This window comes from Cryptomeria japonica, chromosome 4 (assembly GCF_030272615.1).
Source record: "Cryptomeria japonica chromosome 4, Sugi_1.0, whole genome shotgun sequence".
NCBI classification, from domain to species: Eukaryota; Viridiplantae; Streptophyta; class Pinopsida; order Cupressales; family Cupressaceae; genus Cryptomeria; species Cryptomeria japonica.
Genome location: NC_081408.1, coordinates 453,346,284 through 453,367,107, shown reverse-complemented (window position 1 = coordinate 453,367,107; position 20,824 = coordinate 453,346,284). Strand labels below are relative to the sequence as shown.

Here is a 20,824-nt window from a genome sequence, read left to right as displayed (position 1 = left end):
ACATTCTTATTTTTGGACCCTACAGGACGACCCCTTTTCTTAGACTGAGGGAGCTTGCCATCGGTACCCTCATTGTCAAAGTCCGAGTTCATCAAGACTTCCATGCCATTAGTATCTAGATGAGGGAATCTACTGATAGGAGTCAAGGAGATGAGGGACGCAGGGATGGGGATCTGGTGTTCAGATGAAGAAGCCGGTATAATTTTGATGGTACAATCATCATCCAAATCCTTGAATGATTTAGGGGGAAGACTGCGAGTTAAGCTTTTGTCCACCTTGTTACCAATCGGATTGACTAATGGCGAACAAGAGGAAGGTTCAGGAGCGGGCATAATGGCCAGCATGGTTGACGAAGGTGAACCACCAGAAATAGAGACACAGGGAGGAGGATTGAATTTTTTCCTTCGTTTTTTGTGCACGACAGTTTGAAATCCATCAGGGTCTTCCGTGTGAGCAAAGAGAGGGTTAGACTAAAAAGAGAACAGAGGTTGCGGAGGCACAATACCAGCCTGAGGGTCAGCAAGTTTTAAAACACTATCAGTCTGGGGAGAGAGAAGCAGAGGATCTTCAGGAGAGGGGGTCGAATTAGCAAAAGGAGCCGAAGGTTGGGTCTTAGGGTTACTCTTCCTGGAAAGGATAGGGCAATCCTTCCTAAGGTGACCCTCATTCTTGCATAAAAAGAAGGCATTAAGACCACCTAACATTTCAATAGGGCAAGAAAAGTTCTCCCCAACAATGTTAATGTCCAGAGAAGCAGGAATTGATTATTTATATTTAAAAATTAAAAATTAATTTTAAATAAATAATTGATTAATATTAAATATATATAAATAACCAAGATAAGAATACTTACAATTAAAAATGAAAATATTAATTTTAAATTAATAGATAATTAAAATTATTTATGAATAAAAAACCAAGATAAGAATGATAATGATACTTTTTATTATTATTAGTTCCTGCCTGCAGGAAACTATAAAGAGGCAGCGATGCTTAAACTGTTATCAATCCGTTTCCATTCAACCAATTAAAGTGCCAGAATTCTTTGCATAAATTTGTTTCTGAATATTTGTTAGGTACAAGTTGCATATATTTTACGCAAATTATTGATTCAAAATATTTTGGCAGTGTTTCATTGGCATAGCAGATGGTTGTCGGAAGGGTTCCCAAATCTGTGTCAGTGCATTGCAGATCATTATTAGTATGGCTGACAACAACATAAAACTATGTCTGTGTCAGTGCATTGCAGATCATTATTAGTATGGCTGACAACAATGGAATAACAGGGATTTTCAAGAACAAGATGGCATCCGTTCACCTAACCACATGTCTTGCGTGTGCTTTGCATGTACTTTTGCTTTCACTCCGTGACTTTCCTATGTCGTCTTTGATCTGTTTCCACGTTCCCGTGGACGCAAACCGAGCTTCATTCACATGCAATAACACTGTACTGCCAACTCTGTTTCCCATCACCAAAAGACTAATATACAACCTCGGCTTTTTATCCCTACATACTTCAATCTGCACAGAACACCAACAAAAACTTTTCCCAAAAAATAAATAAATACGAGTTTTAATACAAATCTGAGATTGCTGTACAGAGAGTAGAAAAAAGTCTGGTAGCATCCGGTCTTGTAGCCTCGAGCATCGCATGTTTGTTCGGTAAGCATGTTCATCATTTTCTATTTTTTGTTTTCTTTGTACTCCTTTAACTTTTTTCTGTCATTCAGCCTGCACGTTACAATCACAAATGACGTTTTTTGGTCCCAAGACCTATTCTCTGTTAGTATCTCAGCCCAATGCAGTTTTATGTGCAGCCTTGACTTTTGACAGATAACCACTTTGATTATATGATTTTAGAATAGAATTTTTTAAAAATAGAACAACCCAACCGTTATTCAAATCCAACAAATCCCCCCTTGTCCTTATCTTCTTTGTTGCTTTGGAAGAACTACATTTATGCTTTCAACAATGGTTAGTTGTTTTATTTAAAAACAGACATGCTTTCACTAATGGTTGGTCGATTTATTTGAAATTGGAGCTGTCAGGGCAACGTTTGCAATTGAATAATGTTTTCATTAAATGCTATCTGACAATGGGGATGCGTTTTATGGTTTGGCACTTGGGAAATATCGTTTACAATGTCTGGTGTTTAATGCCATTGTCATTGCTGCAGTTTGTTAAAGAAAGGGGATTCGAAGTTTCGGCCTTAGGGATCAACCATAGTAGTCTGTATGTGCCAGAAGGTGGGTTGTTTCCGTTGGGATTTTCGTTAAGTAAAACAGGAAATTTTTGTATTTCAATTCATTACTATTCTCGGGGATATCTGAACTGGAGCCTATTTTGGTTTCCTTTGCTTAGTCAGAGAGGAAATATATGCAAGTAGATGATGGCAAGAAGGGACTGATGTTTTGCGTATTGCTGTTCACTGGGACTTCGTGTGTACAGACAAAAGTGTAGCTCCCTTGGTTGTGAACAATCAACCCTGTGATCTGCAATTTCTATTGTCATTACCTAGAGAATTGCAGTGATTTGCTAAGCATTGGAGAATTTTTATGGTTTATGTGGAGGATTAGTTTATTGCCATCTTCTCTTGTTTTGGGAATTGCTCATCTTCCTCCTGCTAAATTGTTATGGCAATTGGTCCGTGTGTTCTGATATTTTCGTCATTGCCATTCATTAGACAGCCAAAACAATGCTTTATTCCGAAAGTCTTCACTCCATTATTTTGTTTTACTCACTATAGACTGAAAGTCTGCAAGTCCATCCCCCAAAAGTGTCTTTAATTAGAATGCATCTATCATTGTATCCTCTGATTCTTTGCTTCATTTTCCTAAATTCACGAAGCCTCTAAAAGAATATGCGAAAAAATAAGGATTAAGAATCAGTGCTTCACCCTATTCCTCTTTAACGATTTTCAGTTGATTTGCTGAAATGTGTGCAGGAAACACAACTATATTGCTGTACGCATAAGGTTCCTGTATGTGGAGATTGCATCTGCTTTCCTGAACACAGTGCTTGTGAGGTGATCTTAGTTCACAATCTCAATTTTTTGGGTTTCTTGTCGTGGAAAATAATATATAGAGATATTCAGTACTCGTTCTCTGTTACCATTTAGACCCAAATTTGAGATTTGATAAATATAACCTAAACTACATGCAGTCACCATTGAGTATCCTTTGTTCGTTTCTGTAATACAATGCATAATTTAGGGGTGTGGGCTTGTTTCTGGCTTTCTCCCGGAGACATTCTTAAGATGTTGTGTATTATTGTATATGGGTGGATAATAGGTGAGGACATATGCAGAGTGGATGGTTGATTCCAGTTGCAGTTTCCTACCAAAATGTAGCTTTTGCTACGTATGTTTTTCCTTGAATCTCACTAACGTTGATTTTACAGGAATGAGATTATTTATTAGCATAGAACAAGGCTAATCATGGAAGGATTGTGCTCAGATGTTTTGCATAATTTGTGCTTGCTTCTACTTTTGCAAGGATCCTCATCTCGAACTGGTTACACATGTCCTTCATACAAATCATAGGTAAGCTTCTATGTCTGCTTGTGTCTTCTGCTGCTAATATAATAGCACCCAGTTTAGTTTGTTTCAAAGCAAATGATACAGAGCTCTGTTTTGGTTTGAATTCTTGCGAAGAAAAATGTGTTCTATTTTAGCTCAATGCATGAACCATTTTAGTTTCCATAAAGTGTATGTTGCTGTCTTCAGTCTTAGATCAATAAGCTAGAAATTTAGGAAGGCATGTTTGTCATTTTCACACTAAAGCATTCTTTTTGGAAACTGTAATTAATAGTAAATCCAAGTAAGTCAAGATTAATTTATAAAATATGACAATTAGGATGAGTAGCTACTATTTTTAAACTCATGGTTCAGATCATATATGTATAGAACCAATTCATCATCTCAAGTAAAGCTTAATGCAATCTCCTCTCTTAGGTAATATTTTTTTAGGTTGTTGCCTGAGCAACATAAGTTAGCTCTTCCCTATGAGTCATCCAAGTGTTTTCAAGATCAAATGTGTTAACCTTCCTAATGTATTTTATATTCCATTTAATGAATTTTGTGGAAGGCAATTGAAGTTTGAAGTTTGAACAATAGAGTCTCCTCTAGAAGATTTACAGACCACCTAGAGCACCTTTTGACCTGAGCTAATCAGCATAAAATATGAAAACAATTGGGAAAAAAGCACAATATAGAAGAGACAGAGGAATATAATGTTATGATCCAAAATGAAATCTGAAACTGAAACTTTACAGAAATTTAGACTGAAAACTTGAAAACAAAAGAAGGAATATGGTTTTAGGATTTCAGTATTGAAATGTTTTTTTTTCCTAGAAGAGATCTACATTAAAGGATATCAAAGGAAACAGCAGAAATCTTACACAAACTAAATGTAACTTTAGTGTATTTCAAAGAACAATTGCAAATAATACATGCAATTAAGAAAACTTTCCAGAGGAGGTACAGTCACCAACTCCTGGGCACTGCATTTGGCTTAGAATAGATAGCCTATTATATCACACTACAATCACACTTCGCCCTTTATGTGAGAGCAGAGTATTCATAGCGTTGATAAGGATCGAGCTATGTCTGCCTCAGTTTGAATGTAGTTGTGATTGATTTCCCTCACTGAGCAACAACCTGATAAAGCCATTATAAATTCAACATGTTAAAGCTTTACTACAGCTAACGACTTAGATTGGTACAGGGGGTTGTACAAGCTCATCCTTATTCTTATTATCTAATTACTGATATATTCATTAATAACATGCCAAATTTAATTGCATTCTTCTTTTCCTTTTCATTTGCATTCTATAATGACTAGAAACCACTGTTTAATCCTCCAATACCGTCTTCCAATGCACATGCCGGGTTTTATTCTTTCTAATGTCAGGTAGTGCAAAAAGTTGATCTACCTACCTACCTTGAAGCCTATAGTTCCCTGAACCATGGTTACACTTGTGCTCACACGCTTTATAGTCTTTAGTTACTCATGGCCTTGGACAGCCCAACTGCTCTACTTGTACTAGCACTTTGGGTTTTCATGATAAATCTAAAATGAACTTCATTATACACAAAAACATCATGCAACAACAATACCAGAACTGTTTTTCTAGCCTCTGGCAAGAACTTCGCTGCTTGTAGCTCTTGTTTTTATATAATAATTGCTTTTTCTTACAAATTATTAGATTTCTATAGTATAGTATAAAGTAGCTTTTTTATATTAGCAAAATATTTATATGATATGAGTGGCCGTGATATTTATAAGTTACAATTGGAAACCTAAAAATATAATTTTAAATAAAATGTTTATTAAAATTATTTATATATAAAAATAGAGACAAGGATAGGAATAAATTAATAAAAAAAAAATTCTTAAATTAGAGTTATTACGATTTCTATAATATAGCATAAAGTAATTTTTTTAAATTAGCAAACTATTTATATGGCATGACTGGCCGTGATATTTATATCTATAAATGGAATGTAAACACTCTCTTCTAAATAAGGCTTGCTCAACTGCACCCGTCTAGAAGTGAGGACTAAATATTTTTAGGTCTTTTTTTCAGAAATATCGTCGAAGATTGTAGGCTATTGTGTTTAAATACAGTTGAATTTTGCAAAAGATATAGAAATGCAGGCGTGGCTTACAAGAAGTTATTTGAAATCCTTTTCTCCTACACCCTGCTCAGATGGAACTTCCAGAAGAGGTGAGGAAGAAAGCTGGAATTCAGAAGAAACCTACTGCAATGGAAGTGAAGGCTGCAACATCTTCATAAGCTCTCAAGCTTTGGACTTCAGTTGCTCTGGCTGCTGTTGGATTTGCCTTTTTTTTCAGTTATATGGTTGAAGCGTTGAAAATAGTAGTGCACTAAAAATGGAGTCTTCTATTTTGCATACAAAATAGCATTTATCAAAAACACAAAATTTGTAGTTCGTGTTTTTACAATTGTACTGTTTTGCATGCAGAACAGCCATTGACCACAAAAATCATTCTAAATTGTCTTAGCTTTCTTGATACATAATCAATTAATAGATAAAATAAACAAAAAAAATAAAATTAAAATAAATATCTTTAATTTTCTAATTGATTGTCAAGTTTAATGCTGGGAAATTTACTAAATTTTATTTTTTTAATAATTTGTAGAATTAATAAAAAAATCATAATACAAATTTAACAAATATATATTTTAATATTAATCTATATTTATATTAATTAAAAAAAATTATTAAAAAATTAAAAGATATATATTTTAATATGATTAATTAGGAATATAATGTGCATGAGAGAAAGAAATTATATATTATTATTATTTTTTAAATAAGAACATCTTTTAATATTATTTTTTTTGTTTAAAATATATTTTTTAATATTATTAATTAGGAAAAAAATGTGCATAAAAGAAAAAAAAATATTTTTTATTATAGTTTTTTTATCAATAGGCCTTCTCTATTATATAAAAATATTAAAGTACATATTCACAAAAAAAGGCCTGAGGATACAAGATCGCCCCGCGAGAGTCACACAACAAGAAACCAAAGCAAAGGCTGAGAAGCCAAAGCAAAGGTAGCTGAGGGGGGAGGATCTGGATCATCTTTCTTGCCCCATACATTAATGGGCCACGAGTCGGGTCCGGCACAAGATGAGAAGAACTTCATTAATTACCCAATGAAAACATTTCTCCTGACTGGATGAAGAATTAGCCAAAAGAATATCAATATCCATTTCAACTTTTTTACTATTTTCGAGGTCCATCTGGTCCACATTGAGGGGTATATCTAACTTTCTCTTCTTCCCCTTTGTCCTCTGTATCCACCTCTTTCCCAACTTTTTTATTTTTTAGATTTGTTATGTCCCATCTCGTGGGGTTTGGAATGTGGGGTTTTGTACTTTTTCACTGCAAATCTAGGGTGGGGTTTACTTTTCCTACTATTGTTAGTGTTCGACGTAGCTTTTTGAGGGGGTCCCTCTTCCTCAAAGGGTGAATACTCTGGGTCATCATCAGACATATGAAGACTACACCAATCCATGGCCATTTGACTTGACCCCTTCTCATCCTCATATTCGATATTCGACACCACATGAACATCATGGCCAAAGGAGGGTTTGGGGTTGGACTCAATTTTGTGGGTCGGGGAAGGTTCAACCTCATTCATTTTAGCATATTCCATGATGAGGAGAATAAGCCTCTCATGTAAGACTAAATTATCATCATTTTTAGCATATTTAGCAAGACCATTCTCTAGAGAAGAAAGAAGATAAAATGAAGAGAAATATTGCTATCATGTCTAAAATGAAGAAAGAAGATAAAATGAAGAGAAATATTGCTATCATGTCTAAAATAATTTAGAATGGTAAAATGATAGGAGAAAATACTTGCATACTACCCATCTAAGGTAATGTACCTCATGATGACCTCCACCATATCTACCCATAGGCTCAACAAATCCTTTATGTTATATCCCCTATGTGAGGTCAAAAATGATGATTAAAGTATTGTAAAACCTTAAAGATCCGACCACAAACAATCTAAGTCCTACAATGAAACATTCACCATACACCAATAGAGATACCTAAGATCATGCAAATCAACAAGATAAAAACAATATTAACATTCACATGTCAAGAAGGATTAACAATTTATTGGATAAAATATATTCTAATATTCGCACATGCATATATTTATACAAAATCTAATTATAATTTTTTGTAATATTATATATGTTCATGATTTTCAATTTTTAAAATTTGATTTATTATTCAACATTTAACAAAATAAAAAATATTAATTATGACATTTTCCAATAATGTTTTTTTAATTATATTACAACTAGAAAATTCTATATTCTCAATGCAAAAACAATTAATAAAGACATTTCATAAAAATAAATAAAAGGTTTCATTTTCTTCATATTAAATCTACATTGAACGAAAATATAACAAAGATGGATGTTTAAATGCCAATCTATATTACATAAATGTGACATATTAGTCACGTTTCGTTTCCCTGTTTTCTCCATCCATCCAACATTGTTTCAACTTTCAATGTGTTGCATAAGTTTGACCAAAATGTTGTCTCCAAGTTTAGATTTTGTTGTGTCTCTAGCTCTCCATGAGGTAACTCCCAGTTCAATATGGAGGTGGATAGGATGATTCAAGAAACTGTTCATATTTATATTTTTAAAAATAGTTTTCTTATAAATATGATATTATTTGAATTTAGATTGATATCATTTTATTTTTTAAAATTATATATATTATTAAATAATATATTTATTAAATAAATGTAAATTTAATAATTTTTTATATTTTGAAATTTTTTATTATAAATATAATTGAAGTTAAAATATACAGATATAAATTTTGTAATAATTTTAATTTTTGGAATTTACATATGATGTTTTATATGCAATTTATAAATATCTCATTTTTCTTTATGTTATGATTATCATTTCGTTTTTAGTTAATACAATAAAGCTAAGATACAAAATTAGTTTGAATTTTTTCCTTTCTCAATTCTGCAAGAAAATTCTTATACTAGTAGATCCAAAAATAGGGAAAAGTTATTTAAATTCAATTCCAAAATAGCAATAAAGATTTTCTATTTTGGGTAAAGCTTTACAATAAGAGATGGTGAGAGATGTAGATGGTGAGATAGTGTGATAGAAAGATAAAGATGACCAAAGAGGAGGAAAGGGAGACAAAGAAACAAGGAAAAGTAGAGATATACATGTAGAGATTGAGAGAGGGAGAGAGAAATAAGGGAGATAGTGAGAAAGAGAGAGAGGGGGGCAGATAGAGATATGGGGAGATAAAAAGATCTATATATATATATATATATATATATATGGAAGAGAGAGAGAGAGGGGAGGGGGGGAGGAATGTGAGGGAGATAGAGATATAAAGTAGGAATGATGGAGTGAATAAGAGAGAGATAAAGATAATGAGATGCAAATAGAGAGGGGCGAGAGGTAGGGAGTTAAAGATAGAGGGGGGGGAGAGAGAGAGAGAGAGAGAGAGAGAGAGAGAGAGAGAGAGAGAGAGAGAGAGAGAGAGAGAGAGAGAGAGAGAGAGAGAGAGAGAGAGAATAATGTGGTAGAGAGAAGTAATAGAGAGGTATAGAGAAAAAGGGATAAAGATACGAAGAGGGAGAAAGAAAGAGGTCGGATATAAATAGGGATTGTGTTTAAATGAGTGAGAAAGAGATGTGAAGAGAGATATATATTTATTAATAGATAGAGAGGGAGGGGGAGGTAGAGAGATAAATAAAGATAGGAGAGAGAAGTAGAGAGATAAAAAGAAGTGATAGGGAGAGACGAGAGACATAGGTTAAAAAAGGAAGATATAGGGATAGCAAGGAGAGATAGAGAGATATAACTTGGAAAATAGAGGTGGTGAGAGAGAGAGAGAGGTTGATGGATGGATATATAAATATATATAGGGATCAGAGATAGGAAGATAGGTATAAAGGGGGTAAAAGTGAGAGATAAAGGAGGTGATAGAGACAAGTAATAGAGAGGGGGAGAGGGAAAGAGGTAAATAGAGTGGGGTGATATAAACATATAGAGATAGGAGGGAGAAACTATGTGATGGAAAAATAAAATAAAATTAAAATAAATAAAAAATATCACTTATAAAGAATAAATAGAAAAATTTAAATTTTTAGTTAAAAACAAAACATATAAAAATACTAATAAATAGAACTTTATTTATATATTGTGATATTATTGTTAAAATATAAAACTCTAACTTTCAAAACGATGGGCTTTTGAAACAATTATTTTATAAATTGCGAGCATGGGTGTGGAGCGGCGAGTGGGAATCCCAAATTTTAAATCTAGGAATGGCGGATTTCCTGGGGAATGCAGTCTTTCTGGGGGTGGAACTAGCAATCGGGCAGGTTTCCAGGCGTCCCAAGGTACAAAAGAGGACAAGGAGACAATCAAATTGGTGGAAGACAAAGATTCCAAAACTGGGGACCCACACGACAGAGGTAAAAAAAAAAATGGTCTTCGCTTTTTGGAGTGAAGTCGCTGGTAAAATCAGGACTTCCGGAAGTTATAAACATCTCTGATCCAGTTTCAGGGTTGGTGGCTATTTCTGTTCCGTATAAGCTAGTTGATCTCACTGTCGTTGGTTTAGCCATGACATTAATTGGACGATTTGTTGGTTTTAGGCCTAACATTGATGTTGTTAGGAATTTTATAAGGAGGAAATGGGTTCTCAAGGGTCAAGTGGATGTGGCAGCGTTGCCTAGGGGTTTTTTTTCCTTTGCTTTAAACTCTGAAGAAGATATGAATAAGGCTCTTTGTGAAGGCCCATGGATGTTCGGCAAGTCAACTTTGGCTCTCTAGAAATGGGCTCCTAACCTCTCTCTTGATGAGTCTTTTTTTGTATAGGCGCCTGTTTGCGCGTCTCCCGAGCCTTCCTCTGGAATTCTAGAATGAGGAATTCTTTAAGGGGATAGTGAGCTTTTTTGGAGAACTTCTCTCGATCGATCCAATGACTACAACTAAATCAAGGTTAGTCTTTGCTCGCATCTGTGTAAATGTTAATCAAATGACGAAGATGCCCCAATCTATTGAGATTATTTCTAAATTAGGGAAATGGACCCAAGTGATTGAATACAAATCGCTCATGTTTGCTTGCTTCCATTGCAAAAAATCGGGCCATTGGGAAAAATCTTGTCCGATTAAGAAGGGTGAGGAAAGCAAGACTGATAGTAGTGTGCAGCAGAAGAAGAAATGGCAAACTAAAGAGAATAAAGGAGACCCATCAGTAGGGTGTGATCCAGATAAGGAAGTAATGGAGCCAGAAAAGGAGGTGAAGAAGGATGTGAATAATAATAATGAAAAACCTGCTTGTGCTTGTGTATGTTCGAATAATCAAATAGAAAGTACTAAAGAAGATGAGAAAAGAAGAGAGTTAAATAATAAAAATGATCCAGAGGACCAGGAGGTTGGATCAGTCAGTCAGGAGAAAGTAGAGGAAAGTCCCAATGATGATGTGTCTGCATCATCTTACTCAAAAGCAATTGAGGAAGACTTTAATGAAGCGCAAGATTTTAACCTTTCTGATTTTAAGCCTCTCTTGCTTCTAACCAATGGAAGCCCAAAGTTGTCCCAATGCAAAACCCCATCACATAGTTTGGAAATGGAAATCTTGGAAGGAAATCTTAGGATTCTTGGCACAAAAGAGGGAAAATCGAATAAGGAGGGACCCAATGGAGGTATTGCAACTAGAAGCAAGAATAAGAAAAAGGCAGATGTTGGAAGCCAAAACAAAAAGTAGGAGAGACCATCTCTAAAACATCAAAGGGAACGGGAAAGTTGGAAGAACCGTGCTGATGGAACATAGTGTTCCATTGAGTCAGCCCTATCTCCAGTTAAAGTATGAAGATAATTTCTTGGAATATAAGAGGGTTGAATGCCCCTCACAAGAAGGATGTGTTACATAACATTATAAGAGATCATAAACTGGATATGGTCCTTGTTCAGGAAACCAAGATGTGTAAGGATAAAGTTGAAAAGATTAGAATATTTAAAAATAATGGAGTTATAGGATCTAGCTCGAAGGGAGCCTTTGGAGGAACTGCGACTTTTTGGAACCAAAAAACTATTAAAGGTAAGGAAATTATCTCTGAATTTAATAGGATCTTTGTGCAGCTTGAGCATATCAAGGATAACTTTTTCAATGTTTTATCCAATGTCTATGCGCCTAATACCAAAACTGGGAGAGCTAAATATTGGAGAAGCCTTGCTGAAGATAGACTTAATTTTGTTGATCAAAGCTGGATTATAATGGGAGATTTCAATACTCCGCTAAAAGAGGAAGAGAAGATGGGAGGCCTTCCCTTGCAGCTTAATGGTAAACAAGATCTTATTGATTTCATTAATGATCAAGCTCTTATGGATGTGGATCTCCAAGGGATTAACTATACCTGGACTAATAGAAGAACTGGAGTTGATCTTATTCAAGTTAAGTTAGATAGAACCTTAATTTCTCCTAAGTGGCTATCTAAGTATAGTTTCTCTCTAGCGTCTATTATCAAGATTGGTTCTGATCATTACCCTATTTCTTTCACTGCCAATTATTTTTCTGCTAAGAGAAATTTCCCTTTTAGATTTGAAAAAGTGTGGTTATCCCATCCTTCCCTGGAAGCTTGTGTTGTTGATTGGTGGAATTCTGAGGTTGAGGGAACGGCTCTTTTCAGAATAGCTAAAAAGCTCAATATTATAAAGGCTAAAATCAAAATCTGGAACAAAGAGATTTTTGGGGATATCTTCAAGAGTAAAATTCAAATAAAATCTGAAATAAAAGAAGTTCAAGATAAAATCCAAGAGGATGGGCTTTCTAAAGAGATGAGATTTGTGGAAAATGGTTTGTTGTCTAAATACCACACAATTATTTCCAATGAAGAGACGATCTGGAGACAAAGATCAAGAGCCTTGTACTTGAAGGAAGGTGATAAAAATACCCGGTTTTTCCACTTAACTGCTCTTAAGCATAGGGCGGCTAACAGGATATCCAAGTTATCCTGTAATAAAGGGATTTTAATGGAGGATAATGATATAAGAAAGGAAGCTCTGGATTATTTTGGTACCCTTCTAGGAGAAGTGGATAACCTTGACGCCAGTAACCAAAATCTCCTATTGCAAGCTATTCCTCCCTCCTTGACTGTGGAAGATAATAAACATCTGTCCAGAATTCCTTCTAATCGGGAAATCAAAAAGGCGGTGTTCTCTTTTCAAGGAGATAAGTCTCCTGGACCAGATGGTTTTCCTATGTTCTTTTTCCAATCTTTTGGGTATATTGTGGAGACTGATATTTGTAAAGGTGTTAAAGAATTCTTTGGTTCTAGAAGGCTTCTTAAAGAACTGAATGCTACTTTCATTGTCCTTATTCTGAAGATCCCTGGAGCTGATTCTCTTAATAAGTTTCAACCAATTAGTCTCTGCAACTTTGATTACAAGATTTTGTCTAAGGTTCTTACCTCCAGACTGCTGGATATTCTTCCAAGAATTATCTCAGCTCAGCAGAATGGTTTTGTCCCTGGTAGACAGATTCTGGATTCCATTATTTCAGTTCATGAAAATATTCATTCTCTAAAGGCGGCTAACAATCAGGGTTTCTTTCTGAAGTTAGATATGGCAAAAGCTTATGATAGAGTGAACTGGCAGTTTCTCTTAAGGATTATGAAAGCATTTGGATTTGGAGAAAAAGTTATTCAACTTTGCTCTCAATTGATGGAAACGTCCTCTTCTATTGTTATTGTCAATGGATCCCCTTCAAGTTTCTTCAAAAGTACCAAAGGTCTTAGATAGGGGAATCCCATCTCCCCTATCTTGTTTACCATTTTAGCTGAAAGTTTGGGTAGATTCATCCTTAAATATGTGGAAGAAGGCAATCTCAGAGAACTGAAACCTTCCTCTTCCAATTTTACCTGTACCCATGAACAGTTTGTTGATGATTCAATTACTATGGGAGAAGCTACCATTAGGGAAGCTAAAAATATGAAGAACGTTTTTAATATTTATGAATCTGCCTCTGGTCAAAAAATTAATTGGGATAAGAGCTCTTTGTTCTTCATCAATACCCCTGTTCAAAGACAATTAAGGATTGAAATAATTCTTGGCTGTAAAATTGATGAGCTTCCTTATACTTATTTGGGGCTTCCCCTTTGTATCAAGCCTGCGGATAATTTTTGGATTAAGCTGGTTGACAGATTCAACTCCAAACTGGATGGTTGGAAAGGGGTTGTCCTTAGCCAAGTGGGCAAAGTTACCCTGCTCAAAGCTTCTCTCCAAAACCTACCTGTTTATTCCCTCAGTTTGTTTAAAATTCCTAGAAAGTTTGCGGAAGCAATTGAAAGAATCCAAAAAAAGTTTCTTTGGTCAGGAGTGGAAGTCAAGAACAAAATTCCCCTCATTACCTGGAATAAAACATGTTCTCCTAAGGCCTCTAGAGGGCTAGTTTTAAGGAATATTAGTTCTATGAACAATGCCTTATTAGCTAAACAAATTTGGAGAATGAAAGGGAAGGAAAGAGAGTGGAATTTAATCTGGAGAAACAAATATCTTCACATGCAACCCTCTAAGGAAGAATTATTAGATAAATCTTTTATTGTTGAGGGTTCTGCAATATGGAATGCAGTTCAATCGGCAAAAAAGTTCAATCGGCAAAAAGTTGGGCTGCAGCTGGTAGAATGTGGAATCTGGGAAATGGTAAAAGTATAAGATTTTGGGAAGACAAATGGATAATGGATAAACCTCTGGAGGAAATTCCAATCCTTTATGATTGGAAAGATTGGTTCAAAAGCAGGTTTGGGGGTCTGGTCAGAGATTACTAGAGAAATGGGAAATGGATTGATTTTAGCCAGCAGAGTCCGGAGTTAAAGTTTCTTGAGGTTGTGCTTTCTTCTAAAATTCTTATAGACAACAAAGAGGATAGTTTGATATGGAAGGAAACCCCGGATGGGAAGTATTTTGTGTCCTCGGTAGTGGCTATCCAAAATAAAGTTGTGGAAGAAACTCCTATTTGGGCTAAAGTTTGGAACAAAAAGTTAGTTCCTAAAGTCAATATCTTTTTTTGAATCTTTATCCAAAATAAGGTATTAATTACTTTGGGCAACCTTCAAAAGCGAGGATTTGTTTTTCCTAATAGGTGTTCTCTTTTTTGTAGGGAAGAAGAGTCTGCTTGCCATATCCTTCATCAGTGTACCTTCAGCCAGGAAATTTAGAAAATTATTTTAAGTAGGTGGAAGCTGAGTTGGGTCTTTCCGAATTCTCTTGGGGAATCCTGGCAACAATGGAAATGCCCTAATTCCAACCCAAAGATAGTGGAGCTTTGGAAACTTACCTTCCTGAATGTTATCTGGAATATCTGGAAAGAGCGTAATAACAGGATCTTTAGGGATAAAAGTGCCATCCCTGAAGTGGTAGTGGATAAAATTTACAGGAGTATCTTCGAATGCATCAATGGTATTGATGATGGACCAGTTGCTAAAGAAGACTTCAATAACATGTGGAACCTCTTAACTACCAAACCTAGTAAAGAGAAGGGTAGAGAAGGTCTTGTTTGGTGTTTTCCACCTCAGGGATGGCTAAAGGCCAACTTTGATGGGGCTTCTAAGGGGAATCCAGGTAAAGTTGGTTATGGGGGCATTGTCAGGAATTTTGCTGGAAGTTTCCTAGTGGCGGTTGCTTGTCCTTTGGGGAGTCAAACCAGTCATTTTGCTGAAGCCTCAGCTGCGCTGAACACTCTTATTATAGCTAAGAACCTAAATCATGATAAATTATGGCTTGAGGGAGACTCACTTAATATCATTAAGTGTTTGAAGGGGGAAATCGAGCCATCATGGTCCATTGAAAATATTATTTTTAAAGCTAGGGAAATCATTGCTAGTTTTAAAGCTATTATCATTGAACATGCCTTTAGAGAGAAAAATATGGTGGTGGATTGTCTAGCGAACCTAAGCGTTAACTCTGATTCTCAAATAATTTGGCACGGGGAAGATATTAATATGGGTATTAAAGAGCTCCTTAGAAAGGATAGATTTACGGGGAAAGAAGGACCGCATAATCATGATAGCTTATATGAGTAATTTATGCTTTGATGGAAGGGTTATGATTACCTGGCAAAGTGGTAGAATCCCAATCAAATATAATATTACTTTGCATACTTTGGGGGTCATTTTTTTCAAAATCTTGAGCGACAACAAGAAGAAAGTTTTGAGTTTGCAGAAGAACAGAGGTGAAAATCTGAAATTGAATATGGGAGGAGATTTAAGGAGGGAGGAACCAGACAACACATCTAGATGGAAGGACATGCCAAAAGTTTGGGCAAAGCTGGAAAAAGGTTCCCTTACGACTTTCATGGAGAAGCTGGTTGATTATGACAAAGGTAGGGTTAATCTCAATGTCTCCAAAATCTCTGAAAACTGGTGTAATGGGTCCTTTAAAATCTATGGTGTTAGGTTCAAATTGGACACGGGCCTCATTGCGACTGTGATAGGTATGCCCCACTCAGGGCTTAATTTCTTTAGAGATCTCAAGGTTTCCAATAATGCGGTAAATTTGCTCCCATGTAAAGAAAAGGAGAGGGCTAAAATTGGAAAAGCCACAGGGGGTTATTACGAAGCCTCCAACATCAAGAAAATATGGGGCTGGGTTTTGAATGCCATAATGGATTATATAACTATTGAGGGTTGCTTTTCCAGGGCCCACACTTATCACTTGTGTTATTAAACCACTTTAGACATGAGAAACGAGTATCCCTACCCTACTATCTCTTCAGGTCCCTTTCTAGGTCTCTCAATAAACACAGCAAGAATCCCTCGAATCCGGTACTCCATTGTGGGCTTTTGTTGCTCATTTATGAGCACTGTAAAACCCTTGCCATGCTGGAAAACAAGAGGTTATCCTCTTCTCCAGGGAAAGGCAAGAGAATGCTAGAGGAAGGGGAACCTAGCAAGGAGGAGGCTACCTCCAGGAAAAAAAGCAAGAGTGCCACTGGGATGAAAGCCCATGAAGATAAGAATGACATAGAGGAAATTGGAAAAGAGGGCAGTGAAATGGAAACAGATGAGTTAGAGGGTGAGGACGACCGGAAAGATGAGGATATGGGTGCAGAGCATGAAGAAGGTGAGAATGAGTCCCACAATGATAGCCCAATTCATAGGGCTAGCCCTGGTAACGACAACAGCCAACCTATTGTGGATGTGGATGACAAGGATAATGAGGAAAAAGATTTGAATTTTGAGAGGGAGAAGAACAAGGAACCTGAGAAGGATATGGCAAAGGATAGTTTGAGTGAGGAAAAGGAAAGTGCTGGAGAAGGGTTATTCTTGGATAACCTTAAAAATCTCACTGAGGCCAGATTGGGTTATGACATATGGACTTATGAACTATTGAAGAACCTGGAGAAAAATGGGAAACAAATGGATGACAAAAGGAAGGAAAATGATAGGGATCAGAAGCAGTGGAAGAAGGAAATGGAGGAGAAATTTAATAAAATGGCTGCTCATATTAACTTGCTGGAAGAAGGGAAAGTGGCGATGAAAAACCTGTTGGGTATTATCCCGAATATCTTGTCTGCTGTCACAAAAAACCTTGAGGATATTTCAAAGGTCCTTGAAAATTCCAGCTCTCCCAAACTGGTGGTGGACCTCGACATGGATGAAGATGCTATCGAGATTGGAAGTGGTAAAGCTACTCCGGGTGGAGCTAGGAAGAGAACCAGAGCGAGTGTTAAGAAAGTTGTTGCTGTGTCTGCTAAGGAGATCCCTAATCTTAGGGAAAATATCAAAGACCTGTATGGGATTAGTAATAACTTGGCTAATGCCCTGAAAAATATTAATTAGTTCCTTTTGTCGGGTCTGACCGGATTTTGTTGGTTTTTGGGGGCTTTAGCTGGTTTTCTCTAGTTATTTCACCGGCTTTTCTTGGGTTTGTTCCTCCTAGTTTCTTAATGCTTTTATCTTGTAAGTTCCTTTCATAAAGGGTTTCGAGGTCCCTTCAAAACATGTTTTTACCTTAATCAAAAACTTTCAAAACAATGAGTACAAATATCAAAAAAACAAATATTTTATTTCAAAATTTTGTCAATATATTATTATAAAATTATAAAATGAAAATTAATGTTCATTACTATCTTTAAAAAATAAAAATTTTAATAAAATTGAACACAAAGAAGTTGTACACTAGCAAATCTAGAAAATCTAAAAATAGATAAAATATATTTTTCAATCTCATTGATTTTCTTTTTATAGATTAAACTTTAACTTCGCATGTTTGCATGCACAGTAGTGCATATAAATATGTTAGCGTGAAGTTAAAAATCTCAAATTGTTTTAGATCTTTCGCATGCTTAAAATTTGAACTGGTTTAGGCTCTCAGTTTTAGCGGTAATTAATACATACAGCTTGGAAAAGGTAATTTAGTCTCGATCCCCACTTAGATTGATTTTTTTATTAATTTGGTTCGCTGCACTATATATAAAATAGTTCATGTTTCTTTTTCAGTTCAATTAGATTGATAGATTTAACTAATTCATGAAATGCAGGTAATTGGGATTATGAGAATACAATAATGGCTCATAGAGAGATGAGACTGAATTATGAGGAGGCTGCTCTTGCTCAACGCTATGGACATGGATAGTATTTGGTGAATAGAGAAGAAGCTGAATTCATTGATTTTATTATCCTCAACTATGAGGATAATTATTTTGAGTATTCATTTGAGGATCTTGGTTTTGTAAATAATGAAATGGAAGATAACCAGCATATGGAAGGTGCTGCAATTAGTGATGAAAAAGCCGCAGAGATTTTGGGATTGCCCAGTGAAGGAATAAATTGTGATCCTAAGAATATATGTGCCATATGCCTGGATCCCTTACAAAATTGTTTTGGGGATATGAAAGAGCTTCCTTGTAAGCACCTCTATCATTACAACTACATTCTCAGATCCACCAAAATTAAGAATAGTTCTCCCATGTGTCGTGAGAAATATGACTATAGGGAAAGGAAGTCAAATTGAAGACAATAATCAATATTGATATTGTATTTTTCAACTTATCAGTTACTCCTATATGTTTCTTGGATATATTTATTTACTTTTTGCACATTTTAGCTTCATAAAATTGTTGCAATTATTTGTCTCTGATGTATCATTTTCAAAGAGAGTGTTGTATGAATAGAACTATACCAACCTTTTCAACTAAAATTCTACAGTACATGGTATGAAAGTATGAGTTAATTTTTCTCAATAAAGTTTTATTTTTTGAATTTTTTTAAACTTTTATGTATTAATCTCTAAAGGCATCATCAGTTGTAAAGTTTCAAAATTTCTACATTCTTGATATCGTATTATAGTTAGTTCTAAAATTGGAATTGTATATTAAAACAACAATGATGTATTGAGAATAAATAATATAAATGCATGGTACTCTAATGGTATTTTAACCAACATAATGTTACACAATCGTATACTTGAGCAATACTCATTGTATATAATGAAATCTGGATTGAGTAAGTTATATATAGAAAAAATATATATATCCTAATTGTTACTGTGGTTAAAGTGAGTAATAAGATTTGTAAAGGATTCAATGCTGAAATTTTTGAAACCTGTATTTGAAATTTCACTAAATCTTTCAGATTAAATTGAAATGAATATGTATCTTTTAACTAAATTTATTTTTTTAATAAAAAATGGTATTTTAAATAAATTTTAAAAAGTGTAATCAATAAAATTAATTAAAATAAAAATTACATTGAATTTTTATATATAATAGACAATTATTTATCTTAATTATGACTATTAAAAATTTAAATTCTATTAATATTATATATTTTATTGTAAATCATTTATTATAATCATTTGATCTTATAAGTTCTACAATATCAAATTGTCAGAACATCTGTGTTCTCTATCTTTCTTCACTAAAATCCAAAATATATATAGTAAATAATACCATACTTTAATTTCTCATAGGTAGAACTTAATGTGTTATTCTACCCAATTTAACAATGTGTACATTTGAACATTCAACATGTCTCATTGAGGTTTCAATTTTATTTTCTTGATTTTCGAACTTAACTCCTCTTTTCTAGATGTCAAGATCATTCAAATTTGTAGTGCTCCTTCTTTATCATCCTTCATTGGTAAGTCTTGATTAAGTATTGATTAGATTTCTTTAATTTTATTGTATATTTTCTTTTGTTTGTTTTTAAATAGAAAGTGCATATTCTTTTGTTTGTTTTTACATACTTTCTATTTAAAGGCATTCAAGAAATAAAAATATTCATCATAAGAGGGAGCTATTTCTCTCAAATGCTATTCTATTGATGTAGATGAATTAGATAATTTTTGTAGTGACAAATTTATTAACCAACGTATCTTTAAATTTGAGAGAAAAATAAATTCACATAATGATAAAAAGTAATTACACATACAACCATATTTACAAATTAGTACTGGTTGCATAAATAGATATAGATATATCTGCCTCTCTTCTCTATTCTCAATTTTCTTTCACTTCTACTAAAATGTCTTTTCTTACATCATAAATTGCATCCTAATATGCACCCACAATTCCCACTTCTACATAATCAACAATGACACCTATAAATAAAACATCTCAATTTATATCCTTATCACCTCACAACAAATTTGTGTATCTCTATCTCCAATATTTTCAAAACTCCACCTTTCATTCCTTCAACCCTTCATTCCTTCAACCCTAATGGTGCATACTTTGTTGCATTGTCTTACAAACTCCTACATAGTAGTAGGGTTTCGTTGTTCCTATAAGGTAGTCCTTTTGTTGTTGGTTTCATGGTCACCTAAAGATCTGCATCAATAGATGACTATTGCATGACTAGTGAGAGGTCTTCCCAATACAATATCTCTAGTTTAGGACCACTTTGAAAAGTATCAAGATCCCTTTTAAAACTTAAAAGCCCAAGTCTAAATATAGGTACATATTTAAAGAGTAAACATTTTGTAACCATAAAGAAGATTGATTAACTTGCTCTCAACCAAAAATATTTGAGAAAACTTGCTAACTGACAAATCCATCTATGTAAAATTAGTCATAAATGTCCATAACAAATTCAATGTAGGTGAGACTGCATTTCCATTGTCATTTTTGGTAGTTTTTAAGCTTAGCAATTCTCTAATCTTTAATTCCTCTGCATATAGGTAGTTTCCAGCTTAGCAAAGAGCTGCTAAAAAATTATGATCGACCTATTATACTTTCATAAGAGATATGCTCATCATTGAATTTGCTTTTAAAAACATATGAGA

General features: G+C 34.5%; 1 protein-coding gene across 14 annotated transcripts; it reads left to right on the top strand.

The window, feature by feature from the left end:
• Positions 1-1,311: 1,311 nt before the first annotated feature.
• Positions 1,312-18,629, top strand: LOC131076096 (uncharacterized). 14 transcript variants are annotated; one of them, XM_059219864.1, is made up of 6 exons: positions 1,314-1,662; positions 2,177-2,246; positions 2,945-3,025; positions 3,291-3,359; positions 3,456-3,541; positions 5,587-6,007. In XM_059219864.1, the coding sequence occupies exons 2-6, from the start codon at positions 2,235-2,237 to the stop codon at positions 5,729-5,731; spliced, it is 393 nt and encodes a 130-aa protein (XP_059075847.1). In that variant the 5' UTR covers positions 1,314-1,662; positions 2,177-2,234; the 3' UTR covers positions 5,732-6,007. The 14 variants fall into 14 exon arrangements, 11 of the variants coding, with proteins under 11 accessions (XP_059075850.1, XP_059075853.1, XP_059075847.1 ...); XM_059219872.1 differs by lacking the exon at positions 5,587-6,007 and adding an exon at positions 18,081-18,629 and having other exon boundaries at positions 1,315-1,662; XM_059219866.1 differs by having other exon boundaries at positions 1,315-1,662; positions 3,495-3,541.
• The last annotated feature ends 2,195 nt before the right edge of the window (positions 18,630-20,824 follow it).

Bases quoted from the DNA above. Each gene is read 5' to 3' on its own strand.
- LOC131076096 (XM_059219864.1), top strand. The intron at 3,360-3,455 runs GTATGTTTTTCC...GATTGTGCTCAG, and splicing joins CAAAATGTAGCTTTTGCTAC to ATGTTTTGCATAATTTGTGC. The intron at 3,542-5,586 runs GTAAGCTTCTAT...TCTTTTTTTCAG, and splicing joins GTCCTTCATACAAATCATAG to AAATATCGTCGAAGATTGTA.